Source organism: Myotis lucifugus, unplaced genomic scaffold, assembly GCF_000147115.1.
Source record: "Myotis lucifugus unplaced genomic scaffold, Myoluc2.0 scaffold_389, whole genome shotgun sequence".
Lineage (NCBI taxonomy): Eukaryota > Metazoa > Chordata > Mammalia > Chiroptera > Vespertilionidae > Myotis > Myotis lucifugus.
In genome coordinates, this window is record NW_005871437.1 from 155,152 (window position 1) to 182,733 (window position 27,582).

Genomic DNA, 27,582 nt, shown 5'->3' on the forward strand with positions numbered 1-27,582 from the left:
GTGGCATCTCAGTCACCCCGGGTCACTTTCCTTGCCCCGTTCATACAGCAAGGCTCACGCAGGAGGGACCCACATGTCAGGGAGGGTCCTGGGGGGCATGCTTTGTCAGGGCCCTCGCTCTCTCGCCGGCCCCACCAGAGCCTCTCCCTCTCCCTGTAGGGTTGGCTTCCAAAGCCCCAACCTGATTTCAGGCGGCAGCAGCAAACCCACAGGCCCGGCCGCAGCTGTGCGCCCTTCCCCCAGCCTGTTCATACCTGGCTTGTGGGGCTTCTCTTATGGCAGCCCCTCTGTTCATATCATTCGCACATTTATTGCTTCATTAACTTAACCAACTCACACCAAGTATCCCCTATTTCCCAGCCCCTGGGAGGTGGATGTGGTCCCGCCCCCATGAGGCTGAGAGTCTGGAAGGGACAGAGACATAGACAAGTGCACAGGAAGGTACACAGCGCAGATATGATGACACTGTTCAGTGGGTGACACAAGAGAGATTTGGTCCACTCTGCGGGTGACCTTGGGCAAGAGATCTAGAGGGTGTGAGGGGACCTCAGGGGAAGAGAATCCAGGCTGGAGAGATGAGCAGCTCCACCTCCCACCCTAGAAACTTGGCTCATGGTTGTGGGAGCAAGAGGGAGAGCCAGACGGGCTGTGGGGATCACATCGCCGCGGGGGGCTCAGCCACAGAGCGGGGTTGGATTCTGTTCTGCAGGAATGGGGAAGCACAGGAAGGTTTCAGTTAGAGGAGGAGGTGGGGGAGGGGGGGCCGGTAGAGGCTCAGCCCGAATTGTCCAGGAGGGAGCTGACCGAGGCTCGGACGAGGGTGGCAGCAGAGGAGACCAGTGGAGTGGACAGATCTGAGCTGCCCGGGAGGTGGGGCCCACAGGGGCGGCCAGGGATGAGGCCCAGGTGGGGGGTGCTGTTGGCCGAATGCGGAAGACCTGGAGGGGAAGAGGTTGGGAGGTGGGGGCAGGGAGCGGTGACCATTTGGGTCAAGTTCATTTTGAGATGCCTGTTCGACATCTCAGTGGGGACGGTTGGAAATGTGAAACTGAAAAGGAACCGCCTGTGTTACAAGAGGTGAAGCCGGAAGTGTGCCCACTGGGTTTGGGGGCCGGGCAGGTTGCTGGAAGCTGCACCTGAGCCATGGGCTGAGGAGAGAAAGGGAGATGAGGAACCAGCAGCAGGAAGTGTGGACAATTCAAAAGTTTTCCTGTGGCAGAGTTGTGAGACCCAGCCCCAGGGAGGCTGTGTGGGTGGCTACATCCTCCCGGTCCCGCAGAGCGGTGTCCCTGCCCTCCTCCCACTCAGGCCGGGGCCACATGGCTCCCCACCGCCCTCCTGGCTGCCCTCGGAGCTCTTGTGCAGGCACTGTGCCGGTACTTGATGCGAATTACCTTGCTGAGTCCTCCTCACAAGCTTATTGGGCAGGTGCTGTCACCTCCGCTGTGTAAGGAGGACCCTGAGGCTCTAGGACAGTGGTTCTCAACCCTCTGGCCCTTTAAATACCGTTCCTCATGTTGTGACCCAACCATAAAATTATTTTCGTTGCTACTTCATAACTGTAATGTTGCTACTGTGATGAATCGTCATGTAAATATCTGATATGCAGGATGGTCTTAGGCGACCCCTGTGAAAGGGTCGTTCGACCGCCAAAGGGGTCGCGACCCACAGGTTGAGAACCGCTGCCCTAGGAGGTCACGTGGCTTCCCAAGTTTACAGCCACAAAGTGGCCAAGACCCCGAGCCCACCCCCTCTGCCCAGCCAGCTCTGGGAGCTGAGGCCTGAGGCCGGGGACTGGGCCGATGCCGCCTCTTTCCGGGAAGGGCCTGAGCTGACAGTGCCCCCGCATCTCCCCCTCCAGCGGTTCCTCGGTGACTATGGTCTGCAGTGGGTGGGCGAGCCCAGGGACCGTGAGGACTCGGAGGACATGACAAGCTCAGAGGATGACACGGACTGGATGACAGCCAAGAAGTTCTGGAAGCCAGCAGCTTCCTTTTGGCCGGAAGCATCCAGAGGCCGGCTCATTCCTGCCCCTGCCTCCACGCACAGGTGCCCTGAGGCACCCCACGTTCCTGCCCCTGCCTCCACGCACAGGTGCCCCCCCACACCTCACCCCTGACACCCGACAGGCGGGAAAGGCCTCGGCCTCTATCACTGACCACCTAACCTGCCGCCACTTTCTCCCTCTGGTCTCCCCTCAGACTCTGCTTGTTCATCTTTCAAAGGCCCAGAGACACAGGTGTAATAAGACCTCATTTTTCTCAGGCATCATCGTTTACAAAATGTCGTCCATCCAGAAGTTGTTGCTTTTAAAAGCTGGGCCTCAGTTCCAGGCTCAGCCCCCTCTTGGGCTCCCTTTCCAGGTTCATTCATAGCCAGACCATTGAAAGCCACCTGCTTCTATGGGACTCACCACTTTTTTATTTTTTAAATTGATTTGAGAGAGAGAAAGGGAGAGAGAGAAACACTGATTTGTTGTTTCACTTATTTATGCATTCATTGGTTAATTCTTGGTGTATTGGGATGACACTCTAACCAAATGAGCTACCCGGCCAGGACACCAATATTTTTTTAATATATTTTATTGATTTTTTACAGAGAGGAAGGGAGAGGGATAGAGAGTTAGAAACATCGATGAGAGAGAAACATCAATCAGCTGCCTCCTGCACACCTCCTATTGGGGATGTGCCCGCAACCAAGGCACATGCCCTTGACCGGAATCGAACCTGGAACCCTTGAGTCTGCAGGCCGACGCTCTATCCACTGAGCCAAACCAGTTAGGGCACACCACTTTTTATTTAAAAAACATTTATTTATATATATATGTATATATTTAAATTTTAGAGAAGAAGGGAGAGGGATAGAGAGATAGAAACATCTATGACAAACATCGATCAGCTGCCTCCTGCTGGGATTGAGTCGGCAACCTGGGCATGTGCCCTGACTGGGAATTGAACCGGTGACCTCTTGGTTCATGTTTGATGCTCAATCACTGAACCATACTGGCCAGGGTGCCACTTTTTATTTTTAATTCAATTGCTAATATCTAGAGGGATTCGCCCCGTGGATTTGGGACTGTAGAACGAACTGGCCGTTTCTGAAAGCCAGGTCTATTCTCTTCAGAGAATAGAAGGTTGTTGCTCCATTCGGCTCTTCTGCCAGATGAACACCATGTTTTTCACTTATAGCAGCTTTTGCTCCTGGGATTCCCCTCCTGGCTCCTCTCCATCCTCCCCTCCACTGCCCTGTCCCCAGGTGCCAGCCTGCTCCTCCCCCAAGGGCCCCTCGGATCCACACAGCTGGCCTCTTGCCGGCCCTGCTGCTCTGGTTCTCCCTCCAGAGGTTGGACACATGTCCCATAGGCCTGGGCAGCTGGCCAGTAAATGGCGAGCCAGGGCATCTGCACTGGGGCTCATTCAAGTGTCCTAGAGCCTGGACTCTTGCCTCGGGGAAGAGGGCCCAGCAGGGGGGAAGCCTTGGGAGAGCTTGGCCTGGGGCTGGATGATTCACCCTCCCCACCAGCATTTGAGCCTCAAATGGATGCTTGCCGGTGCCTCAGGTATTGGCGCTTCAGGGTATTCGGAGACATGAAAGGGACAGTCCTGCTCTGGTCACAACAGGTATTGAGCCTCCAGGGCTGAGAGCTCCAATGAACTCTGAGCTCACTATCCTCTTCCCTGACCCCCTCTGAGCTCCTCACTACCCCCTTCCCTGACCCCCTCTGATCAGTCCCCCCCCTACCCCCCACTGAGCTCCTCATCCCCCCATCCAGTGCTGCCCTCTCTCCCCCTCCCCCCTGCCAGCTACCACCTCCCCCTACCACCCTTTCTCCCAAACCCCAGCCTCTTTGTTTATGTGGGAACCTCCCTCCCCTGCTCAGGCAGCCACACTGACTCCATGGGCTGCAGCAACTTGGCTTGTCCTTGGGCTGCCTTTGAGGCCCTGGAAATGGCCTTACCTAGACCCCAGGCAGCCCACACTCCTCCCCACCCTCACTTCCCCTTCAGGCCAGTGCTGTGTCCCTGAAGTGTCTTGTCCCTTTTCTCCCCTCTGAGGCTCAGCTTAAACAAATGCCCATGGAGTGCCCGCTCTGTGCCAGGCACTGTGCCGCCTGCAGCTGCCCCTGGGCATGTGGGAAGGGGCTGTGCGTTAGAGTCCTCATCGGTAGAATGATTGACGTCTAGGCCACTGAGAGCATCAAATGCCATAGTGCATGTGGAGTGTTCTGCTGGCTGACACTTGGTAGATGAACAATGACCGTTGAGCCAATTGTTGCTTAGCTTTGCGATGCCCCGGAGTGCTCAGCACAGTGCTTTGCCCATGAGCCTGGCATGTTCACATGCATGTGCTTGGTACGTGGTGCCCGGGTGCCCAGGCCTGGATGATCAGAGCACGTTGGGAGAAGCCGACAGCGATGCTCAGCAGCAGGGGCCAGAGATTTGGGGGTGGCCCTGGCAGAGGAGTGAATGTGGGTCAAGTCCCCAGAGCAGGGCGTGACTTGCAGGTTTGTGGAAATAGTGGGTCCATTTCCTGTTCAACAGTCTGAGGTGGAGACGGGACATGCTGGGCACTGCCTTGTCTTTCATGGCAGCAGATGGTCCTCCCAGCGAAGGTGCAAAGAATCAGCTCAATGCAGGCCCACCACTCACCTGCTGATAGTGACAGGGTCTGGCCCTCCTCTGGGCTCTGTCGCCCCGACAACAGCACTTACCAATGCCATTGTCACCCTGTCTCCTTCACTCAAGTATGGACCCAGGGAGGGCAGGACTCTGGGTATGGGCATAGCCATGGTTCTCTGGGCCTAGCATGATCTCTGAGTTGCTGCTTCAGCAGCCTCTCTTGGCCAGGCCCACACTGGATGCTCTAGCCTGGGTTCAAGAAGTGTTTGGGCCCTGGCCGATGTGGCTCAGTTGGTTGGCGCGTCCTCCTGCACACCAAAAGGTCACGGGTTCGATTCCTGGTCAGGGCACATGCCCTGGTTGCAGGTTTGAGCCCCTGTCAGGGCACCTGCTAGAGGCAACTGATTGATGTTTCACTATCACATTAGTGTTTCCTCCTCTTCCTCTCTTGCTCTCTCTCTCAAATCAGTAAAAACATGTCCTTGGGTGAAGATTAAAAAAAAAAAAAAAAGAAGTGTTTGGTGTGGTTGGAAAGTCAAACCAAATGACAACAGCCTGTGACACCTGTGACAAGGGCCAAGGGAGTGGCTCAGGGGCTTCAGGAACCCCAGAGGAACCGGGGCCCAGCCTCAGGGGAAGGGGCTTCCGGCAAGGCTTCTCAGAGGAGGTGGTGAAAGAGCACCCTGAGCCCCGCAATGAGCAAGAGGATGGGGGCTAGTGACACAACAGCACCTGCCACCACTTCCTCAAACAACCCTGTGAGGTGGGACTGTGATTGTTCTTATTTTATAGAAGAGGAAACTGAGGCCCAGAGAAGCTGGCCCACTTGCCCAGGGCCACACAGCTTGGAAGCAGTAGCCCTGGCACTGTGGCTCCAGAGCATGAAGGGAGACCACACTGAGAGGAGTCTGGAGAGCCCAGGCTCTGAAGGTCCCCAGGGTTGGGCCAAGGAGTTTGGACTTGCTCTCCATGCCTACCTACGACCCTTTTTAATAGAACCATGGGCCCTCAAAGTTGAATGAGGCCTCAGAGATGATCTTGCTGCACCTCTCCTTGGAAAGGGACCCCAGTGAGCAATGTCCGAAGAACCAACACTGAGAGGCAGCGAGTGGTCACTGAGAACAAAGGCTTAGCATCACCCGATCCTGCAAGCTGCATGGCCCTGGGCATGTTGCCTCACGAGGCCCAGCTTCCTCATCTGCAGAACAGGACTGGCATACCTGCCTCTGGTGCTTGATGTGAACACAACCCTGAGTCGTTATCTCGGTAGACAGTTGGATTTTGTGGGTAGGATGACAATTCCCATCATCTGTCCATTCCACGCAGAGGAAAGCTGCAGCTCAGAGAATAAATGCCTCACTTGACCTCTGACCTGCCTTATCCCTGGTGACCTGGCTGCACTGGGTCAGGCTTCGGCCTGCTGTGTGTTGGTGATGACAGGCCCTTCCTGTCTTATCCTCTCAGCCCTGCATTGCCCAAAGCTGCAGTTCCTTCTCAGGGACTCCTTGCCTCACCTGCGCTGTGTTTCACCCAGGACCTGCCCTGCCCGTGGGCTGAGACATGTTAGAGTGATTTTCTCAGCAAACTTTTCTTTTCCCTCTCATTATTTCTTTATAAATGTTTTTATTGATTTCAGAGAGAGGAAGGGAGAGGGATAGAAACATCAATTCTAGAGAGAATCATTGATCGGCTGCCTCCTACACACTCTCTACTGGGGATCCAGCCCAAAACCTGGGCATGTGCCCTGACTAGGAATCCAACCATAACCTCCCGGTTCATGGGTCGATGCTCAACCACTGAGCCACACCAGCGGGACTCGCTCTCATATCTTCTTGGCATCCTCCCCTGGGCTTCTGCCTGCCTCTTCCCCTGGCAAACACCCCATGTCCTGTCAGCTCCCAGAAAAAGCCCTCTGGTCCCAGGAGGCAGCTGGGTTATCAGGCAGTGGATCTGAGGGTCCTCCTGGCCCTGCTTGGCGGGGTCTGCTTGGGCCAAGTCGTCTTGGCCTCACTTTCCCCGCCTGTAAGAATATAGGGACCAGGGAGACGTTGAAGATGAGCTTTTCTGTTGTTATTTGTAGGTTTACCAATGTGTTCTGAAAGTAGTTGTTAAAGGAAAACAGCATCCTGACGTGGTTCTGACTCATAGCCGGGGTGCTGTGAGTTTTCCTTGGGAGTCTCAGGGACTCCAGGACGAGCCAGGGCAGTGCAGCCCCGACAACAGCAGGGAACGTAAGGAGAGGGAGGGGAAGGACACCAGGAGCCTACTGTTTCCACAGCACAAAGGCAACAGGAAATGGCCACCCACATCTGTACTTCCCCCGGTGTAGCCACTGTACCACTGTGGGGAAAGGAATTAGGTCCCCGGAGCCCTGACCCACATCCTGTGGCAGGGTGGCTGTCCTGGTGAAAAACAGCTTCCAAGAAGGCCCAAACAGTCACCGTTTGGTGAGGATTGCACGCTAGTCGATGACTTACTGGGGAACCAGGTCCTTTCAAGGACTGAGAACAGGCCCCTGCCTTCTGCCCTTTCTGCTCTGGCATCTGTCACGGGTGTCCCACCACCCCTTCTGCACCCTCTGAAGCTTCTGCACAGCTGTATGTGCAACACAGTTTTTCAGAATAGGAGGCCAGAGCTTCTGTCAGCTTCTCAGAGGGTCTGTGACCCAGAAATAGTTGCACAACCCACGATCTGCCCCACATCTGTTCTGCCCAGCAGCTGTTTGGACATCTTTAGTAGCCAGCTGTCCTCACTACGACCTCTTTTTCCTCATAGTTCAGGTGGGTGAGAGAAACAGACCCCAGAGCAGTGGTTCTCAACCTTCCTAATGCCGCGGCCCTTTAATACAGTTCCTCATGTTGTGGTGACCCCCAACCATAAAATTATTTTTGTTGCTACTTCATAACTGTAATGCTGCTACTGTTATGAATCGTAATGTAAATATCTGATATGCAGGATGTATTTAGGCCACCCCTGTGAAAGGGTTGTTTGACCCCCAAAGGGGTCGCGACCCACAGGTTGAGAACCGCTGCCCTAGAGTCAGCCCCTCCTCTAACTTGCCTTGGGGCTTGGGGCAAGTCATTTTTTGTCTCTGTGGGCCTGTTTCCTCATGTGTAAAATGGAGATAAATAACCCCTGCCTCATAGCCTCTGGGTTGGCCTGAGGTCCATTTTTTTGCAAGGCAGAGCTGGTAACAACAGCTAACATGGACAGAGTGCTTGTCCCCAGCTAGTCCTTACATGGGCATCTTCTTGGAATCCAGCTGCTAACCCAGCACCTGGACAGATCAGATCCTGCTCTTGCCACTTACTCTGTGCTTCCCTAAGCATGCCATCAATCTTCCCTAACCCTCAGTTTCTTCATCTGAAAAATGGGGCTGATTATAGCCCTACAGCACAGGGTTGGCAGGAAGAGAGAATGGGATAGTAGATATTAAACCCCGAGCACAAAGTATGCACTCAATAGCCCAGCCGGCCTGGCTCAGTGGTTGAGCGTCGACCTATGAACCAGGAGGTCACAGTTCGATTCCCAGTCAGGGCACATGCCCAGGTTGCAGGCTCAATCCCCAGTGTAGGGTGTGTAGGAGGCAGCCAATCAATGATTCTCTCTCATCGTTGATGTTTCTATCTCTCTCTCCCTCTCCCTTCCTCTCTGAAATCAATAATAATAATAAAAAGTATGTGCTCAATAGAAGATAGCTATTATTATCTAGTGTTAGTTGTCCTTCCTCCTCCCCAGGTGGTCACTTAAGGAGATGCTAAAGCCACTGCTCATCATGGGAGAGGGCATGGGAGCCAGGGCTGCTAGGGCACATTGGCAGCCAAGAAGAGAGGCTCATAGGTGTCTATCCTCTCTAGCAGCGGATTCATTGGTGCCCCCTGAAGTGGACTTTGATAGGCTGCTGGCCAGCCTGAAGGACCTCAGTGAGCTGGTGGTAGGCAGTGACACCCAGCTGACACCAATGCCCGGTGGAGCACGGCTCCACGATCTTGAGCCCATCCCAGTGAAGCTGTACCGGAACGGCATGATGATATTTGATGGGCCCTTCCGATCGTTCCATGATCCCTCCACACAGGTAAGAGCTGGGGGAAGGGAAGACAGTCCTCTGGTGCTCCCCACTCTGTTCATCATTAGTGGGAGATGGGGCCCAGTTTACCCCCTATGGCAGCCGTGGGCAAACTACAGCCCGCGGGCCGGATCCAGCCTGTTTGAAATGAATAAAACTAAAAAAAAAAAAAAAAAGACCGTACCCTTTTATGTAATGATGTTTACTTTGAATTTATATTAGTTCACACAAACACTCCATCCATGCTTTTGTTCCGGCCCTCCGGTCCAGTTTAAGAACCCATTGTGGCCCTCGAGTCAACAAGTTTGCCCACCCCTGCCCTGTGGGCACTCAGTCCTATGCAAACCTTGCAGAGCCCCCACCCCCACCTCTGCCAAGTCCTGGGCCAGAGTATGATCCACTGGGTAAGCCTGAGGCCCAGTCCTTACCTTTCCTCTCCCCCCTATAGAGATGCCTCCGAGACATACTGGACGGCTTCTTCCCTGCAGAGCTCCAGCGCCTGTTCCCTGATGGGGTCCCCTTTAAGGTGATGAGCTGCTCCTCAAAGCAGTCAGCTACTCCCTAAGTGGGGATTTTGGAGGTGGTGGGGATAAACAGTTTCCTCAGGCATCACCCCGTCTGAGTCTTGAAGCAGATGCCCCACTTCAGGGGACCCGATCTGATGAACTTGAGGAAGGTGAGCCTGAAGCTGGGCTGGGGAGGGAGTGGGGAGGCGGCCATGGCCACAGTTGACACAGCAGCAGCCAAGACAGCCAGTAGCTGAGCAGCAGGCAGTGCCCCCCTGCTGGCACCCTGAAGGCACAGTCCTCAACCACTGCCCCTCCTCCAGCATTTGGGACAACTTGACTGCCTGGAGTCCCTGAGGAGCCTGTGCAAAAGTAGCTGGGCTCCCCCTAGAGGCTCCGGGAGCCATCTGATTGGGATGGAAGGTAGTGCCATTGTGGGGGCAGGGGCAGGGCAGAGGAATATATTGGGGCTAAAGCACATGAGATGGAGCTGGTCCCTGCTGGTGTGTGAGATGAAAGGCGCTGTGATGGGAGCACATGTCCCAGAGGGTGGTGTTAGTTCCACAATGAGAGCATGTGAGGGAGTGTGTACCACCATGGCTTGGAAATAGTGGGAGTCATGATCCGGGGTCCATGTCAAGACAGGGGCTCAGGAGGTGTGCCTGCATGGGGACAAGCGAGGTGATATGTGCAATGATGGGGTCTGCACTGCAAACAATAGGCAGTAAAGGCTTTGCCCTGTCCTAACACCCTCATCCCTCCCTGCAGGCTCCCAAAAGGGGCTTCGAGGAGGATGTCAGGACTGTGGCTCCAGGGAGGGCTTGCAGGAAGGGCCCACATATACAACAGCATGAACTACAGCTCTTGCTCTGCCCCAGAGCCTCAGTTTCCATACCTGTAAAATAGGGGTTCCATCAGACTATCCCTTGGGCCTATTCCTGGGGCCTGGGCAAGCAGGGATAGGGGTGGAGCCAGCACTGAAGATCTGGTCCTGCCGCCGCTGTCTCCCTTCCTTCTTGTCAGGTGAGTGACCTGCGCAATCAGGTTTACCCAGAGCATGGGCTGGACCCATTCCCAGGTGAGGGCCGAGTGACAGGCATGCAGAGGATTCGAAAGCCCTCAGTCATGATGGAGCACCCAGGTGAGGTTGGCCCTGAAGCTGAGCCAGGTGGCAGGGGTGCTGTACAGGACAAGGTCCAGGTGGCCTCCTCCATCATCACTCACAGTCCCTCCCTGTTACAAGGCTTCCACTGCGCTCCCCACAGGTTCCAGGATGACTCTTGAGAAGTTTCTGAACAAGCTCCCCAAATTTGAGAAGTTTCTGAACAAGCTCCCCAAATTTGTGATCCGTCAAGGCGAGGTGATTGACATCCGGGGCCCCATCCGGGATACACACACACACACACACACACACACACACACACACACACTCTCTCTCTCTCTCTCTCTCTCTCTCTCTCTCTCTCTCTCTCTCTTTTAAAGGCAAGATTTCCTTTTTTTTTTAAAAATATTGATTTTAGAGAGAGGGAGAGAAACATCGATCAATTGCCTTCAGCATGTGCCCCAACCAAGCCACACCGGCCAGGGCACCTCCCCCAGTCTTCTTGGGGGCTTTACCATCAACCCTGGCCCAGCCTACCAGAGCAGTGTCTTGTGTGGAGGCTCAGACTCAGGGGTCCCTGAGGAGGGTCTAGATGGAGAGATGGGTGTCTCAGATCTGTCCCACTGTCTTCTAGAAATGAGTTGGTGAGGGCTCAGGGCGGACTGAGAGAGCAGCTGGTTGGCAAGGGCGTGGCTGTAAGAGGGGAAAAGTCAGAATCTAGGCCAGAGGTGGGCCCAAGTTCCAGCCCAAAATAGCCAGTTCAGTTCTGGAGAGCCCTTCTGGGCCCTCACACGACTCATCTTCCTCTCCTCACTCCCAAGCCTGCTCCTCCTCTTCTGCCTCCACCTGTGACAGGTAGCAAACCTCAGTTTCCCAGGACTCTCTACCTCCTTTGCCCCACATTGCCAAGTCCTATCTGATCTGTTGGTCCCCAGAACTTCTCCTGGGCCCATCCTTCTCTCCATTCCCACGACCCAGAATCTCTCTCCCACTCAACTACAGTGGTCTAACCTCCCACATCCACTCCTGACCTGCCAACCATCCTCCCCTAAGCAGCTCCTTTTAAAAATGCAAACTGATCTTGGCTTTTTATTGAACCCTCTGGTAGTTCTTGGGCCTGTCTTTTTACTCTCCCCCCGCTCCCCACTCCTAACCTTTTCTTTCTTCCAGTCCAACCTGATTCCCAGGTTCCGTCCCACAAACTGACACTTCCCCAAAGTATTCTCTCCTCTCAGAAGTCTCCCCTGACCTGGGGACCTTCCCATGCTGTCTGGAGTCCCCTTGGCCCCTTCCATCTCGTAGGACTCCTCCTCTTCCTCCAGTCACAGCTCAGGTGTCATTTCCCTAGGGAAATCTCCCCTGACCCACGCTGGCCTCAGCACCCAGCCTGGTCATCATCAGTGTGGGGTTCTGTCTCCCCCACTAGACTTAGGGACCTCAAGTCTTCTTGGGGGGATGATGGGGCAGTGTCCCAAAGCTTCTGTTCCATTGCCTCTGCTTGGACTCTCCCTCACACAGAACACCCCACCTCTCCCTTAGGCTCAACGGTTTAATCAATTCCCCGTCATGAACAAGTCCCCTCTAGGGGTGGGGGTGGGTGGGACTGGCAGGATTCAGGGCTGTCCACTCCATCGATGCCTTCCAGAACTGTTGCCCATGGCCTCTCCCGGTCCAGGAGATCATGGTGGAGACGCCTGCCTTGGCTGCTGAGCGTAAGAGGTGAGGGCAGAGTGGAGGTGAGAACCTGGGGGTTGGGCTGTGGGGGCACTGAAGGCCTCTGGGCCCGCAGGATCCAAGAGTCTCCCGAGTCGCCTGAGCACCCGCTCTCCATGCTGCGCATCAAGTCTGAGAACGGCGAGCAGGCCTTTCTGCTAATGATGTGGCCTGAGGACACTGTTGGTGACGTGAGAGCCCTGCTCGCGCAGGCCAGGTGGGTGCGGGGCCAGAATGGCGGATGCAGTGGGTCTCTGGTCCCAGGTCCCACGACTGACCTGATCTCTTCTGCCCGGACCCCAGGGGCATGGACCCAAATGCCTTCGAGATCTTCAGTGTGTTCCCGCCCACAGTCTACCGCGAGGACGAGCTCACGCTGCAGGCCGCCGGACTGGTGCCCAATGCAGCTCTGCTACTGCGGGCGAGCCGGGCCCTGCCGCCCGCCACTGGCCCCCAACCAAGCCCCCAACCCAAATAAAGCACCCGCCCCCATACCAGCTGCTTCCTGAGGCTCCTCTGTGGGGCAGCCCCGCTGGGCACCAGGGGAGGCTGGGGCCCAGCTGGGTCGGGGAGGGGGCGGCGCCGACCGGCCCTCTCAGTAACTTGAGCCCCAGCTGGCAGGCCTGGCTGCTGGGTCTTTGTCCTCTAGGTTCCTCTTTCTCCATAGAAGGGTTAAGCGGATCCAGCGAAGGGAAGGCGGGCCCCAGCACAGGCTCAGCTGGGGCAGCCAGCAGATCCCTGTACACAGATATGCACAGAACCACAAGCGGGTGGGGACACTTCAATACTATGCACAAAGGCACGGCTCCCAAACTGGCAGAACTACAGCTGTGTACCCATTCCCATGACACACCCACACTGAGCCAACCTGCTGGAACACAGGCAGGCAGCTGCATGGCCCAGCCACATTACTGACAGACATGCAAATGTGCACCACACACCAGGGCACAGGTGTGTCATGGACCATCACATGCATAGGAACTGGAAGGGGACCCACCCACAGTTTCCAGAAACCATTGGTCCACACAGGTATGTGTGTGCTGGACACATATCCAAACACATGCACTATCACACACAAGTGCCACACGGGGGTACAGCTCAACCGACCTGCCCTGCCCACAGGAGCACAGCTTCAGCCGACTTACACCTACCCGCCTTGCTCAGAGCAGGAACTCAGGATGTCTAGGCAACACCAAACAGACAAGACACCAATGGAATGGGACATTTAATTGTCTCTAGGGTGCTCCCAGGTTGGGGATTGCGGGGCCTTTGGCAGAGCCCAGGCTAATGGAACCAACGAAGATGCCCATTAGCCAGTGCCAGGCAGGGTGGCAGTCCCAGGGCCAGGTTGAGACAGCCAGCACTTGGGCTGTTGCTTAAGACAATTTCTGAGACTACTGGGCAGGAGTGCTGCCTCTGAATGAGGAGAGGGGGCTACAGTTAAAGGGAGGAGGAGGGGCTTGGGATGGGGGACAGGGCTCCGAGGGCAGAAGGTGAGGAATAACAGGGAGTTGGTCACAAGGTCCTTCATGGCCCACAATGGCGGGGGCTGGGGAATGTGGGGAGGGAATGCAGTTGGCCAGCCTGGGCTTGGCTCAGGCCAGTTTCAGGAACTCCAGCAGCGTGTTTTGTTCCACAGCCTCCACAAACAGCTCATAGTCCTGGGGGAGGGGATGAGAGAGGTGGTCACCTGAGTGCTGGAGCTCTGACTCTGGCCTGAGTCCATCTATAACACTCCCCCACCCCCAACCCCCAGGCCCATACCCCACAGTACTGGTCTCCATTAACAATCTGGGGTGGGGTGGCCTTGGGGTTGCCCGCCAAGGCTCGCATCTCATCCCGTAGGGCGTTGTCCTGGGAGATGTCCACTAGCTGGTACTGGATGCGCTTCCCATCCAGGATGCGGGTTACTTCGCTCTGCTGGGATTTGATCTGGGGGCAGAAGGTGGGCAGGGGTTATGAGCAAGCTGGAGGGCTTGGGGTGGAGGAAAGGAACCCTGGGCAGACAGGGAGTGTGGCTAGGAGCTTTTGTCCCCCTGTCCTGACCACTGGGACTTTTGAGGATGAGACAGGCTTGCGGTGGTATGGGATGAGAGAGGGACCACCGACCATGGAGAGGGAAGTCAGAATGAAGGGAAGTGGGATCAAGCTCAGGGTAGAGCCAGGAGCTCAGCGATGGGGAGGCAGTGTCGGCCTAGGTAGAGGCTGGTAAGGGACCACCCTCCCTTCCCAGGTCCACACGGTGAAAGAGAAGGGCAAGATAAGGACGCGGTCTGGGTCGCCTGGAAGGGGGTGCAGATGATGGGCGTCCGAGTGACGGAGGATGGGCGTGGGCAGCTCACGCTGGGGCTGCTGAGGCCCCAGGATGCGCGATGAAGGCGCTCACGTTGGGGCCGTGAGGCCCGTGGTGGGAGCCGACCCAGGAGGCCGTGCCGGAGCTCCGCGGGCCCCCGCCCCGCCCTCGCCCGGGGGGCGGTCCCGGCGCCCACGCTCTCCCCGAGTGGGCCCCGGGCAAGCACTCACTTCGCGTGACCCGGTGACCGACGTACTGTAGACGCGCAGGCCGCTCATGCTGCGGGCGGACGGACTGGCGGAGGAGCGGTGGTGGCTGCAGCTGCACGGCCGGGAGACGCTGCTGCCGCTCGGGAGCGGTTTCCTTCCTGCTCAGCCCGCGAGTCACCGCTCTCGGGACCAATGAGCGGCGCGGGCAGGGGCGGGGCCGGGGCGGGCCTGCGCCACCCCGCCCAGCTCACCGCAAGTCCCCCCCCCCCCCCCCCCCCCAGGGCTGGGCGCTCCAGGACCCCGTCCCACGCTGTTACCGCGGGCTTTGGCCTTTCTCTCCTCAGGGCGCAGTGTTTTTGCTGGGGAGAGCCCCACGGCTGGAAAGGCCGCCTCCACAGCCTCGCCTGGCTGTGCCGCACCCTCTGGGCTTTGCACTTTGAAGGCTGTTTTCAAACCTCAAGTTCCCACGCGAGGAATCCTGGCTCCGAGGGGCCCTTTCACAAGGTCCGCCAGGGGACACCAAATACGGCCAACCCGTCAGGAGAGGAGGCGCACCAAAGCTTTGCCCAAAGTTCCTCTCCACGCATGGCATGCAGGTTTAGACAGGAAGGGTGGCGGCAGGAGACAGGGCCACACCCTCAAGGAGCCAGATGGAGGCCAAGAGGCTGCTAGTTCTGGAAAGAAGTTAGTGTCAGGGCTCCTTGTTAAAGACCCACAGCTGCCCGAGCTCCGTTTGTCTCAGTGGATAGAGCCTCAGCCTGTGGATGAAGGGTCCCCAGTTTGATTCCAGTCAAGGGCACATGCCTGGGTTGCAGGCTCCATCATCAGTAGGGGGCCTGCAGGAGGCAGGCAATCCATGATTCTCACCATTGATGTTTCTCTCCCTCTCCCTTCCTCTCTGAAATCAACTACAAATATTAAAAAAAAAAAAAAAAAAAAGATCCACAGCTGATTTTGAGGTAACCCAGCTCAACCCCCAACTCCAGCTGCAGATGGCACTCTGAAACCACTCCTACTCTCAGGAAAAACTCAGGGAGCTCAAAGGGAGCGGATTCCAGGAACCAACCCAACTTTGGAGACTGCTATCTGCCTGGCTTGGGCATGTTGCCCCTGAGCAGTCCCCCAGGAAGGCAATCCTAGCTCCCCGAAGCAAACAGCACCCTGCCTTGCTCTGGGGAAGCCACTTCCTCATGGTGGCAGTTGACTTCCTCTCTCAGAGGATTACTCTTTCCAGTGGCAAATCTGCTCTATGATTCACGGCAGCTTTGCCCAATAGAGAGTTGTGTGGGAAGAGATCTAATTTTTCCCGTAGAACAAGAGAGAAGTAGAGATACAGACACGAGGCTGGACCTGCTAACGGTCCCTCCTTGCTGTCTGGGGAACTTGGCTAACCTCCCAGGCTTTGGCTTCAACAAGCCAAAATAAGGGGTGGAGTAGGGGACTGTGGTGATGGAAGGCAATGAAAAACTGAGGAGTCTGTAAATTTTTATTTTGTAATCAAAATAGGCAATACAAACCAGTTGACATAACAACAATGCATATAAATAACTGCTTATAAACTTTATGAGGAAAAATACCCGTGAGCATGGTGGCTGGGCTTCCAACACCGGGTGGAGACCAACCAGGCGGTTCTGCTTTCAGGAGAGGAGGCAGGAGCCCAGAGGCTAAGGGGATGGCTGGGTGAGGCTGCTCTGAATGGAAGGGATAAGTCACTCCATAAATAAAACACAACTTGTAAAAACACTTAAGGAGTCTCATTCAGATCCAGGAGTGAGGTCTAGGATATTGCCCTGACAGCACAAAGCTTAGCAAGAATCTCATGTTTGCTGTTTGAGACTCCTATAAACTGTTCAGTGTTCCCCATACCTACACATGACCTCCACTTGGCTGGGCTCCAGCTCTTGAGGGGGCCAGGGGCCAGCTGGGCAATCAGATACAAACAACTGTGAGATGCTCCTTAAACGAGGAGGCAAGAGAAAACAGAAAGCAGAGAGTTCCAAGGCCCCAGAGAAACAAACAAAAAACCCAGAAAACACTGAAAACTATACCTTAAAGCTAACCTGTATTGGGTACTCCGAACTCTCAAGGAGCCCAGAGCAGGAAAGGGAACCCCCTCAACAAAAGAGGCACAAATTAGGGCTGGGCATTGGCCCCAGCCCCAGGGTGAGGGGATGAGCAGCTTGACAGTTGACCTGTGGTATTTTGGGGGAAATCCTGCCTAAACCCAGAACCACAGGGAAGAGTTTGCACTCAAAATCCAAGAAGGGGGCTACCTGGGTGGCCTGAAAACCAAGAAGGGAGCCAAGGCCACAGGGCAGCTGGAGAGGGGGTCGCCTATAAAATGGCACAGATGGAGGAGCCCGGGCTATAATCCCTAGGCCTCCAATTACAGTGGGTACTATGCTAACGAATAGATCACCCTGAGGTGTCTGTGAGAACAAGAGCCCTGAGAAAGCAGCAGTGGAACTGGGCCTAAGCAAGCCCAGAAAGCCAGCTCAGCTCCCAGGAAGGCTGGTGCTGGGGCCTGAGAATTCTTAAATGGCCATTGTTACTGGTACTCAGCCTTTCCAGGCCCCTCTAATGAACTCTGGGCAACAACAGGACCAAGGTATGGAGTGGGAATGAATGTGGATCCACCCCAAAGGATGGAGAAGGGAAGTGAGCAGCCTGTTTGTCTTTGACATCAGCCTGGGGCTGGGAATAGTCTGTGAAGACTTACCAGGTGACCTGCAAAAGTTAATTAGTAACTCCCCCTCACAGTATGAATCAAGATGACAGGACAAATGCAATCCAACAAGGCAAAGCCAGTGTGTGACAGGGCAGGCACAGTTCCCTAGTCAGCCCCTGGCCCCAGATCAGGCTCTTACCTCCCTTCTACACCTTCTCTCTGGGAATAGCAGCAAACAGGAGGCAAGAGATTGTCAGGGTAGGACCTGCTGAACTGGGCTGTCAGCACACCAGATCCTTCCTTGGGGAATACAACCTGTCCCATGCCCAGCATTCCTCATTGCGTGATACAGTTTTCTCCCATGTCCTGGGCATATCTATCTGACATGGTGGTCCTTAAATCCTCGATGTCATGGCGCAGCTGTTGAACCTCTTCTAGTTTCCTCCTGATTACATCCGGCTTCTGTAAATCTAGTGGAGTCCCTGGGGTGCTGTGCAGCTGGAGGGGAGAGCATTTTGAGAGAATGTTAGTTAAGGGAAGCTTTCAGGTGGAGGGAGTAAGGCCCATGGTCTTGAGACACAGCACTTTTAAAAAAGCAGCTGGGGATAGTGGGTTGAAAATTTGCTGCCTAAGGGCCACTTTTTGCTTGTCTTGTGCCCAGGGACCCCCCCAAAGATGCCTATTTCCAAAACAGATTTTCTGAACATCTCCTTTACAAAACACAAACTCTCAGAGGGCAGTGACCAAGCCTCCATAGCCCTGTTGCCACGTTACCATAAAGATGGGAAAGGTGGATGAGGATGAGAGAATGAAAGCCATTTCCCTCTCCTGGGTCCCAGACTGGTCCCAGACTCACAGTGAATGCCCAGGAGCAAGGAGAGATTGGGGTCATGGCCCTGGGCCCTCTGGGTCACAATGCTACAGACAGCTTGCAGATCTTGAAGACAACTGGCCAACTCCTGGTGCAGCTCAAATGCCAGCTGGGCCGTATCTGGTGAAGATGGGCACCCTGGTTGAGCTTGGCGCAGGTGTTCCTGGAGGGTCAGATTCTTTTCAATCAGGTCCTGGTTCTGTGCTGAAAGCTGAGTGGATAGATGGACAATATTAACCCAGGTCCAGAGAAAGGCAGTGTATCTGTACCTGAGTGTGGATATATATGTGTGTGCAGGGTATGAGTCAGGTGATGTTCCTCCTCCCCATCCCTACTTACAGACTTAGCATTCCCACTCCCTTCTCGATTCCAGGCCTACTTCCTCCTGTAGGCAGGCCAGGCCCACAGGACTCCCGAACTGGAGAGGAAACCACTCCCCAGCAGACTCTGAGTCATCAGCCTCCAGGTTTCTGTTCAGGAACCAGAGAAGATACTCCCGCCCCTCGGAACTTTATCTGAAGCCAGTCCCTCAGCCAACACTGTTAGCCAGGCTATTAGAGAAGGCTTAATGTGAACTGTGAAATCTGAGGAGACACTGGTTTCAATCTCTCCCTGCCACCCTGACAAAAGTGGCCACCAGCCAGTCTGATCAGAGGGTGTCAGAGGAATAAAAGAAGTAATAAAGACATGACAGCTAGTGGACACTGGGTGGGGAGCTGGAGAAGCTGGGGACCTGGAGAACACAGTGCTGGAATTTATCTTTCCTTTTCGGACCTTCACTTCAGTGGAGCTGGGCTTACTACACAGACCAGTTACTCACGTATTACCTGTGTCTCTTTCCTCCTTTCACCCTGAACAGCTTAACCCACTCTGCTTCCCTCCCTATCTCTGTTCTAAAGACACTGAACAGTTCCCCCTCCAATCCCAGCCCTTCACCCACAGTGAGCCATGTGACAATCCTTGCAATGGCAGACTCCTTAGGTCTTGGCCATTGATCTTGGTTGTCCCCCATGAGCTGTTTACTCCATGAGGACCACCAAACCCTCTGTGGAGGGTTTAAGTCTTCTTGAACCTTCCCTTCCCAACTCCACAAATCTGTGGCTGTAGGAAGACAAAGGGAGAGTGACTTTCCACATACAAAAAGCATTCCTGGGTAATTATGGCCACTCTAAGACAGGCTTAGGACCTTTAATATAACGGATGATGCAATGTCCCTTTTTATTCCTCTGCCAAAAAAACCAAAAAAATAAACAAAAAACAGCAATAAGAAAACCCTCAGCAGGCACCTTTTAAACATGGGAGCTCATGTGGGAGTAGGGATGGGAAGGGTCACAGGACTAGCTGATGCTGCTCACCTCTTTCACAGCTGTGCGAAGCTGCTGCAAGGCTGTCTCCCTCTGCTGGGCCTCCTCTTTCAGGGCTTGGCTTGTTCCTTCTTCTTGAGCCACTTGCTGCTCTAGGCTCTAAATTCCATGGCAAGGAGTGATGGGAGAACACACCAGGGGTAACAGGTCTGGTTCAGACCATATCACCTCTGGCCTGGACTATAGAGTAGAGCCCTACCCTGCCCACACACGGCTGCTAAGAGATTATTTTAGAATAGCCCTGATTGGAACCCTCCTATAGCCAGTGACCATGTACAAAATAAGAGGCTAGTTCCTCAGCAGGGTATTCCAGGCCAGTCTAGCCCTTACCGACTTTTACAGCCGTATCTCTTTTTACCCTCCACACAACCTCCACTTTAGCCACACCTACAGAATAACTGGCTGGCCTTCATCCCTCAAGGCTCCAGCTTCAATATTGTTACTCATTCCTCTTCCCCTTCACCCAGACTTCTCTTCTGTTCTGCCTGTCACCCAGGAAACCTCCTCCAAGGCCACCCAAGCTTTCCTCAATCTGCAAAACAGATTCAATTAATCATAACCTCACCTTGCTACTCATACCGCCCTCAGAGATCATGAGTGCCTTTGTTGGTTGTACACATGATGCCTCCCTCCACTAGACCATTACTTTCTTTTTAAAAAATATTTTTTTTATTGATTTCAAAGAGAGGGAGAGGGAGAGAGAGATAAAAACGTCAAAGAGAAAATCATTGATTGGCTGCCACCTGCACATCCCCACACCAAGGATTGAGCTCGCCACCTGGGCATGTACCTTGACAAGGAATCTAACCGTGACCTTCTTGTTCACAGGTCTGAGCCACGCCTATCAGGCAAACAATCACTTTCTTGAGAGCAGGGAACATCCATTAGGTTGAATTCAATGTTTGCTGATGACTTACTGTGACATGCACTAAGGCTACTAAAAAGAATGCCAGTCTTTAAGGAGCTCACAGTCCAAGCCCCTCACAATATTGTTTTAAATGCTTTTACACAGATGAGAAGGGGTAGGAGAACACTCCCATAGGCACCAAATCTAGATAGTAATGTATGTGTGTGGTGTGGCATGCAGGGGTAGCCAGAGAGAGGGAAGTATTTATATTTATTATCTTCTGCCTCTTATTCTATTCATTCCAATTTCCCCCCGATTTTGTAACTGATTTGAACAAATACAATATTGTAAAAATATGAATTTTCCCATTTGTATTAATAAAAATATGTAACTTCCCAGGAGAATATCTTTTTTATTTTTATTTTATTTTATTCTTTTTCATCACCATGAAATACCCAATGTAACTATCCTAAACCCACATAATTCCAGCAAATTCATCTAATAATTTGCCTGAGAAGTCTCATCATGGCTAAATGTACCATTTAACATGTTAAGCTTTTGCAACCTTTGTGGAACATAGGGTTCCAGAAAACATAGACATTAAAACTCTACTAAAAACCCAAGATTTTAACTATATTTGGTTTGACTACATTGTAATAGGACTTGAAATATGAATTAGGTGAACTAAATAGGCATCGCTTGACCCACATAATGGCAATGGCAGGATTGCAGCTTTTGTTGCTCCTCAGAGTAAGTGTGTTTTATCCATTTTAGTGTGAAACCCCTTTTAGAGTCCAAAGAGAACCTGAGTGAACCTGCTTTACCTAGGATTTCTTAGAGAACCCAATTAAGGACATGCCCACTCTGACCCAAGATAGAAACCAAGAGTTCTCTTTGATTTTTCCTTATTCTTCAATCTGCTATATTCTGACAGTCACTGATTCCTCTCAATTTTACCTCCTAAAATTCACAGAAATGCCAGGTTCCTTCATCATCTCTCACTAGGATTTTCACAACAGTTCACTGGCCTCCAGCTTTACCTCTCTCCCAAGAGCAATCTTTTTCCATAAAAAGCCTGAATTGCTAACTTAACCACACCACACTCCAATTAAATGCTTTAGAAGATTCCCATCACCTACCTAAAGAATAAAAGCTGCCTGGCCAGTGTGGTTCAGTGGTTGAGCATCGACCCATGAACCAAGATATCCCCAGTAGGGGGCATGCAGGAGGTAGCTAATCCATGTTTTTCTCTCTATCCCTCTCCTTTCCTCTCTCTCTAAAATCAATATATTGCCCTAGCTGGTTGGCTCAGTGGGTAGAGTGTCGGCCTGCGGACTGAAGGGTCCCAGGTTCAATTCTGGCCAAGGGCACATGCCTGGGTTGCGGGCTCGATTCCCAGTAGGGGGCATGCAGGAGGCAGCTGATCAATGATTCTCTCATCATTGATGTTTCTCTCTCTCTCTCCCGCTCCCTTCCTCTCTGAAATCAATAAAAATGTATTTCAAAAAAAAAGGAGCTTGGCCAGTGTGGCTCAGTGGTTGAGCATCGGACCCATGAACCAAGAGTCACAGTTCAATTCTGGTCAGGGCACATGCCTGGGTTGCAGGTTCCATCACCAGTAGGGGGTGTGCAGGAGGCAGCTGATCAATGATTCTCTCATCCCTGATGTTTCTCTCTTTCCCTCTCTCTTCCTCTCTCTGAAATCAATAAAAACATATATTTATTTTTTTAAAAAGCTAACTTAATTGGAGACAAATTCTTCCCATTCCCCAGTTCTCCATTCACCATCTTACTTCAACAGTATCACACTGCTTGCAGCTCCATGTGCAAAACCCTGCTGTTTCATGCCTCCATGTTCCTACCTGTGCTGTTCCTTCTATCTGGAGCTCTAATACCATCCCTTCCAGCTCTACCTCTCTGCCTGCCTAATTCTTCCTCCTCCCTCAAGGGTCATGACCTCCAGAAACCCTTGATCTCCTCCTCCTCAACCAACTCTTCTATGCTCCCCTAGGGTAACATGAACATGGCACTCACCGTATTGTGCTGAAACCCTTTCCCAACAAGATTGTAGGCTAAAAGCACTGAATGGATCTCATTCTTGTTGTATTCCTAACACTGAACAAACTGGATGGTAGAGAACGGAACAGTGTTGGCTGAATTCTAGAGATTCCATTAAGTACTGCCCACCATATCCCAAGGACTCCAGCTCACCTGTACTTGTGAGTGTAGCTGACCCATCTTCTGCTGTTGCTTTCCCACAATCTGAAAGGCAAAGTTACCAAGGAAGGCTATAAGCACATGGTGGTGTTGAGGTAGGAGGCAAGAGGGCAAGAGGCTACACTAGGACCTGTGGTCTGGCTATTAGCTCTACTGGCTACAGCCAGCCAGTCAATAGTGAGATCAGGGTGAAGACAAGTTAACTCTACCTACAGAAATACAACCCAGATTTCTTATCCGATAGGCTAACCAACTTCACACTCCTGTGCTCCAGTCACACACACACAAATGAGTGTGGACTTATTACTGGGGGTGAGAGACAACCTCACCCTGATGACGGTGGGCCAGTGGAATTAACTTTATATATAGCCAGCATACATTCTTGTTCTTTGATCAAGGACATGACTAAAAATTCAGTTGAACAAAACCTGTCTTATCCAGGGCTGTAATGGTTGTTACTTATAGCCTTCTCACACTGAATGTTGAAGGAGAGGACCTGAATAGGCCCAGTTTCCTGTTCTTTGAGACCTCAGGTATTCTCTGAACTATTTCTGGGTCTTCTTTTTTGCTGATTTGTGATCAGTCTCACCAACAGGCCCTGGACTGCTCCTTCTCTGCTGAATTAGGGCCACATCAGTGGTCAGATCTCTGTCCAGTGCCAGAGATTCTGTAGAGGGCCGGAGAAATGAACGAAGTGCACCATTTTGGAGCATCCAGTCTGAATGTTCAGAGGCATGTCCTCCCCTCACTTTCTTACCTGTCATAAGGATGAATACCTAAATGCAAACTTATTATGCAGGAGTGACTTCTCGGAAAAGAGGGAAAGGCTCTGGGTAATATAGATGGCCCAGGGCCAGAAATTCATGATGCCTTCCCAATACTCAAATTTCTCTTTCCTCTTAGCCTACCACCTGTTACAGCCTGGATACCCTCAATCACCTTTCGGAGAGAATCACATTCCTTCTGCCAGGCCTCCATTTCCACCTTTGGACCTTCTTCCTGTTGGGCTGGACCTTCTCCACTGGCCTCCATACACTGCTTATCTTGCAGGCTGAAAGACAGTGGCCTCTTCAAGAAGTCTGAAGTCAGAGGGATGTGGCTCTGACTCCTGATCTGCTTGTATGTTTGGGACAAAACACTTAGGCCCTTCTGAGCCACAGCTGAGGATAACATTAGGTCTGTTGTAATGGAAGGTGTGCCACACTGAAACTACTTAGTCTATATGAGTTCCCTTTATAGAAGCCAATATCTATCTATACAATGGCCACCTGCCCAAGGCTTTTATTCTTTGTTTTGATATCTAAAAATAAACATTCATCACATGTAATTAGATTATAAAAGTCATACATGTATACTGTAGAACTTTGGAAAACACAAAAAAATCTCCTTTTTTCTTGGTATACATAGTTTGGGGCAGAATCAACTTTGTCCCTTAACTTCACTTCTGACTCCAAACAATGGTCTCCCCTAATGGATCCCCACAGTCACTTTCATCATGGCCCATCTGCTAAGATAAACAACAGGGTCACTGTGGTATATTAGGATGAAAAATCCAATCCATCCTATTAGAAACTGGATTTGATCCAAGAAGCTGTTGAAACACAGCCATCACATTTTCAGAAATTGCTATTAATATGGATGAGGCTCCCAAGACACCCTGAGAGTACATTATGATATTTTGTTTTGTTCTCAGAACCTGTTGTGGCAATCAAGAGCAATCCCTAGTGTAGAGAAGAAACAGATTCTGCTGGTAGTCTTTAGCTTACAAGGTTCAAAATGTGGATAACCCCCCAGTTCTCAGCACCAGGATCTACTTTTGCAAATATACAGACAACATATTTCCCAGTGCTTTCATTCATTCAACACAAATATTCAAGGATTATTATCCAGTATTATTATGGCAGGCACTGAGCTTGATCCTTTTAAAGGATAAAATGACAAGTTCCCACTGTACCATTATATCCCCCATACTCCATCTCAAAGACATAGGTCGTTTTTCTATTATTCACACTCCAAACAAAACGAAGCTTAGAGAAGTAGAGATTAGAGCAGTCACACAAGTAGTATGGGGTAGCTAGGACCAGAACCTAGCTCTCCACTTCCTCAACTTCACAGGGATATTTACCTATGTCCAGTGGAGAATTCTGCTTCTGTCTGTCTCAGACTTTCCAGTTCAACCTCCTTTCTGCAGGCTGCCTGGGTCTCCTCCAGCAAGTTCTCCAACTCAGTCACTCTCTCCTGCAGCTCTGTGATCTTCAACTCAGAATCCTTAAGCTGAGAGACAGGATTCCATGCTTAGGTCAACAAACTAAAAAAGACTGTCTGGGTCTTGTAAAATTTACAGTCCAGCTGTGTCTTGATATGACTGGGGATTTTCTTTTCAGGAAACCACGGGGTAACTGCATACAGCAGAGGCGGAGAAAGTCCCCCTGGTTTGGCCACTCCCTGCTTGCCCCAGGTACGCCCAGACATTGCTGCTACCTGCTGGCTCTGCTTCTGATGGTCTTCCAGGGTGGGCAGGTCAGCCAGGTAGCGCTCCAAGGTTTCAATACGCTGCTGCTTCTCCCGGTTCTGTTCGGATTCCTTCTGGCATTTCTTTTTCAAATTATTGATATGTTTATCACGACCCTTGACCTAGGGAAAGACATGTCTAGAATCTATCTCCATCAACTCCTCCAGGAACCTGAACATCAACTTTTTTTTTTTTTTTTAACTGACCATTGTCTCTGTTCTTAGAGCTATAAATATATTTCTACTACAATGAAGGCAGGAAGTGGTTCAAATTTTACCATTTGAGATTAGGGCATAAAGTGCAGAGTTAACACACCTGAACTTTCCAATCAAGGACAAGGAAGAAGAGCTCCCTGGGCTGTTTTCAAAAACTGCCCAAGTACTTCTGCATAATAAATAATCTGTCTGGCCCTAGCCGCTGTCCCATGCATTCTGGTTTGATTCCTGGTCAGGGCACAAATCGCCAGTAGGGGGCATGCAGGAGGCAGAGATTAATGTTTCTCACACAGATGTTTCTCCCTCTCCCTTCCTCTCTAAATAAATCAATAAAAATAAACAAACCAACAAAAAAAGTCAACAGAGGAGGAGACAAAGTATATAAGAAATTTCAATATATTTTCAGAAGATGAAAGTGGATGGAGGGATAAATGACTTGGAGCAGAGGAGTTATAATCTGCAGTGGGAGTTAACATTTAGAAAACAATGTGCCCTTCACAACTCCCAATAATCTCTGTACTGAAGGCACCAGGTACTCCTGGGGCAGGTTATCAGCCATAGATCTGAAAAATAGGGGGATTTACTGCAAGTCTATATACAGGTTAGCTGGATACCATCCTCACCCTAGGTTTCCCCAACAGGAGAATGGAGACTTAATCTCTGGAGAAATCAAATGAGAGATTCCAGACTCAGGAATATCAGCCACAGCAGGCAGAGAGTGAAGTGGTGGGTTGAAAATAAGTACAAGTAAAAATCAATGTACAGAACGGTGGGACTCTAAACCTCATCTTGTTCTCAGTGTCAAGAACCTAACAACTAAAAGCATTCTTGCTCCCAGCTGTTCCATGGAACAGGCTAAAGATTCTTTTCTAGAGAAAGGTAAGACATTCAGATACTTATATTTGAGGGTTCCCAAGAGAGATGACAGTTTAAGTCTGGACATACTATAGACAAGTCTACCAGGCAACTACCATGAACCCAGAGCTTCCATCCAGCTTTTAAATACTTCCTTTTATTCAAGGATCACCAAGACTCTAACTTGAAAGTCACCAAACAAAATAAAAAGCCCTGAAGGAAACAAGAAACACTATAAGTAGGTGCAGATATCCCAAAAGGTATAATCAATATAATCAAAGAGATAAGCTAACTGCATCCATGAAATAAAAACAGCATAAGCCCTAGCTGGTTTGGATAGAGCATCGGCCTACGGACTGCAGGGTCCCAGGTTCGACTCAGTCAAGGGCACATGCCTGAGTTGTGGGCTCGATCCCCAGTGGAGGGCATGCAGGAGGCAGCCAGCTGATCAATGATTCTCTCTCATCACTGATGTTTCTATCTCTCTCTCCCTCTCTGAAATCAATAAAAAAAAATATTTTTAAGTAAATAAATACAGCAAAAGAACAAAAAAAGAATACTATTCATATATGTAGAGGTATATTTCAGGAGAAAGAGAAGAGTTGAGGATGAATACCTTTATGGAGTAGACTAGGCATAGAACTACCAACTTTTATTACAAACTTACTGGTATTTGATTATTTACCTTAGATACATGTATTATTTAGATTAAAAGTTTCTTTTCAATATATTTTTTTTTATTTCAGAAAGCTAAGGAGAGGGAGAGAGAGATAGAAACATTAATGATGAGAGACTCATTGATCGACTGCCTCCTGCATGACCCCCACTGGGGATCGAGCCCACAACCCGGGCATGTGCCCTGACCAGGAATTGAACCGTGACCTCCTGGTTCATAGGTTGACGCTCAACCACTGAGCCACGCTGGCCAGGCTAAGTTTCTTTCATAACAAGCCTCTCAAAGTCCTTGTTGTACCAGAGGCACCAATATCACCTGGGAACTTGCTAAAATGTAGGCTCTCAGGCCTCCTCCCCTTCCAGAACTACTGAAGCTGGATCTGCATTTTAAACAAGATCTCCAAGTAATTTTTTTAAAATATATTTTTATTGATTTCAGAGAGAGGAAGGGAGAGTGAGACACAGAAACATCAATGATGAGAATCATTGACCGGCTGCCTCCTTCACGCCCCCCTACTGGGAATCAAGCCCACAACCTGGGTACATGCCCTTGACCGGAATCGAACCTGGGACCCTTCAGTCCCCAGGCCAGTGCTCTATCTACTAAGCCAAACTGGCTAGGGCCAAGTAATTCTTTTTTACTTTTCCTACCCCTAACCGAAACCAAGTTTAACCTTACTCTTAACCCTAACATATACCTAAGCTCAACTTAAACCTAACCCTAACACTAAATCATACCTAACCCTCTTAATAACCCTAATACTAAACCCTAACCCAAAAACTATCTAACTTCTTCCACTAAGTGAAACCCTAACCTTATACCTAAACTCATCCCTAACCCTAAAACTCA

The 27,582-nt window shown here is 51.5% G+C and overlaps 3 protein-coding genes across 13 annotated transcripts in view; 1 reads left to right on the forward strand and 2 right to left on the reverse strand.

Annotated features, from left to right (window-relative positions):
- The window catches only part of UBXN11 (UBX domain protein 11), a 21,707-nt gene extending 9,051 nt beyond the window's left edge, over nucleotides 1–12,656 (forward strand). For 6 of the 11 annotated variants that reach the window (XM_023743412.1, XM_023743414.1, XM_023743415.1 and 3 more), the window contains 8 exons: nucleotides 1,862–1,983; nucleotides 8,475–8,694; nucleotides 9,134–9,211; nucleotides 10,215–10,332; nucleotides 10,457–10,499; nucleotides 10,530–10,578; nucleotides 11,927–12,012; nucleotides 12,083–12,656. In XM_023743412.1, coding sequence (XP_023599180.1) covers nucleotides 1,862–1,983; nucleotides 8,475–8,694; nucleotides 9,134–9,211; nucleotides 10,215–10,332; nucleotides 10,457–10,499; nucleotides 10,530–10,578; nucleotides 11,927–12,012; nucleotides 12,083–12,515 — 1,149 coding nt within the window. In that variant the 3' untranslated portion in view covers nucleotides 12,516–12,656. The remainder of the gene's footprint in view (nucleotides 1–1,861; nucleotides 1,984–8,474; nucleotides 8,695–9,133; nucleotides 9,212–10,214; nucleotides 10,333–10,456; nucleotides 10,500–10,529; nucleotides 10,579–11,926; nucleotides 12,013–12,082) is intronic. The other 5 variants (XM_023743413.1, XM_023743420.1, XR_002826076.1 and 2 more) reach the window with 4 other exon arrangements.
- A 558-nt stretch (nucleotides 12,657–13,214) lies between these two features.
- On the reverse strand, nucleotides 13,215–14,692 carry SH3BGRL3 (SH3 domain binding glutamate rich protein like 3). Its single transcript, XM_006101961.3, has 3 exons — nucleotides 14,530–14,692; nucleotides 13,771–13,938; nucleotides 13,215–13,667 (listed from the first exon to the last, which is right to left on the reverse strand). The coding sequence occupies exons 1-3, from the start codon at nucleotides 14,575–14,577 to the stop codon at nucleotides 13,602–13,604; spliced, it is 282 nt and encodes a 93-aa protein (XP_006102023.1). The 5' UTR covers nucleotides 14,578–14,692; the 3' UTR covers nucleotides 13,215–13,601.
- A 1,288-nt stretch (nucleotides 14,693–15,980) lies between these two features.
- The window catches only part of CEP85 (centrosomal protein 85), a 34,186-nt gene continuing 22,584 nt past the window's right edge, over nucleotides 15,981–27,582 (reverse strand). The window contains 8 exon segments of the mRNA XM_006101962.3: nucleotides 15,981–17,662; nucleotides 17,664–17,674; nucleotides 18,033–18,258; nucleotides 19,403–19,510; nucleotides 22,470–22,520; nucleotides 23,415–23,526; nucleotides 24,601–24,749; nucleotides 24,957–25,109. Coding sequence (XP_006102024.3) covers nucleotides 17,513–17,662; nucleotides 17,664–17,674; nucleotides 18,033–18,258; nucleotides 19,403–19,510; nucleotides 22,470–22,520; nucleotides 23,415–23,526; nucleotides 24,601–24,749; nucleotides 24,957–25,109 — 960 coding nt within the window. The 3' untranslated portion in view covers nucleotides 15,981–17,512.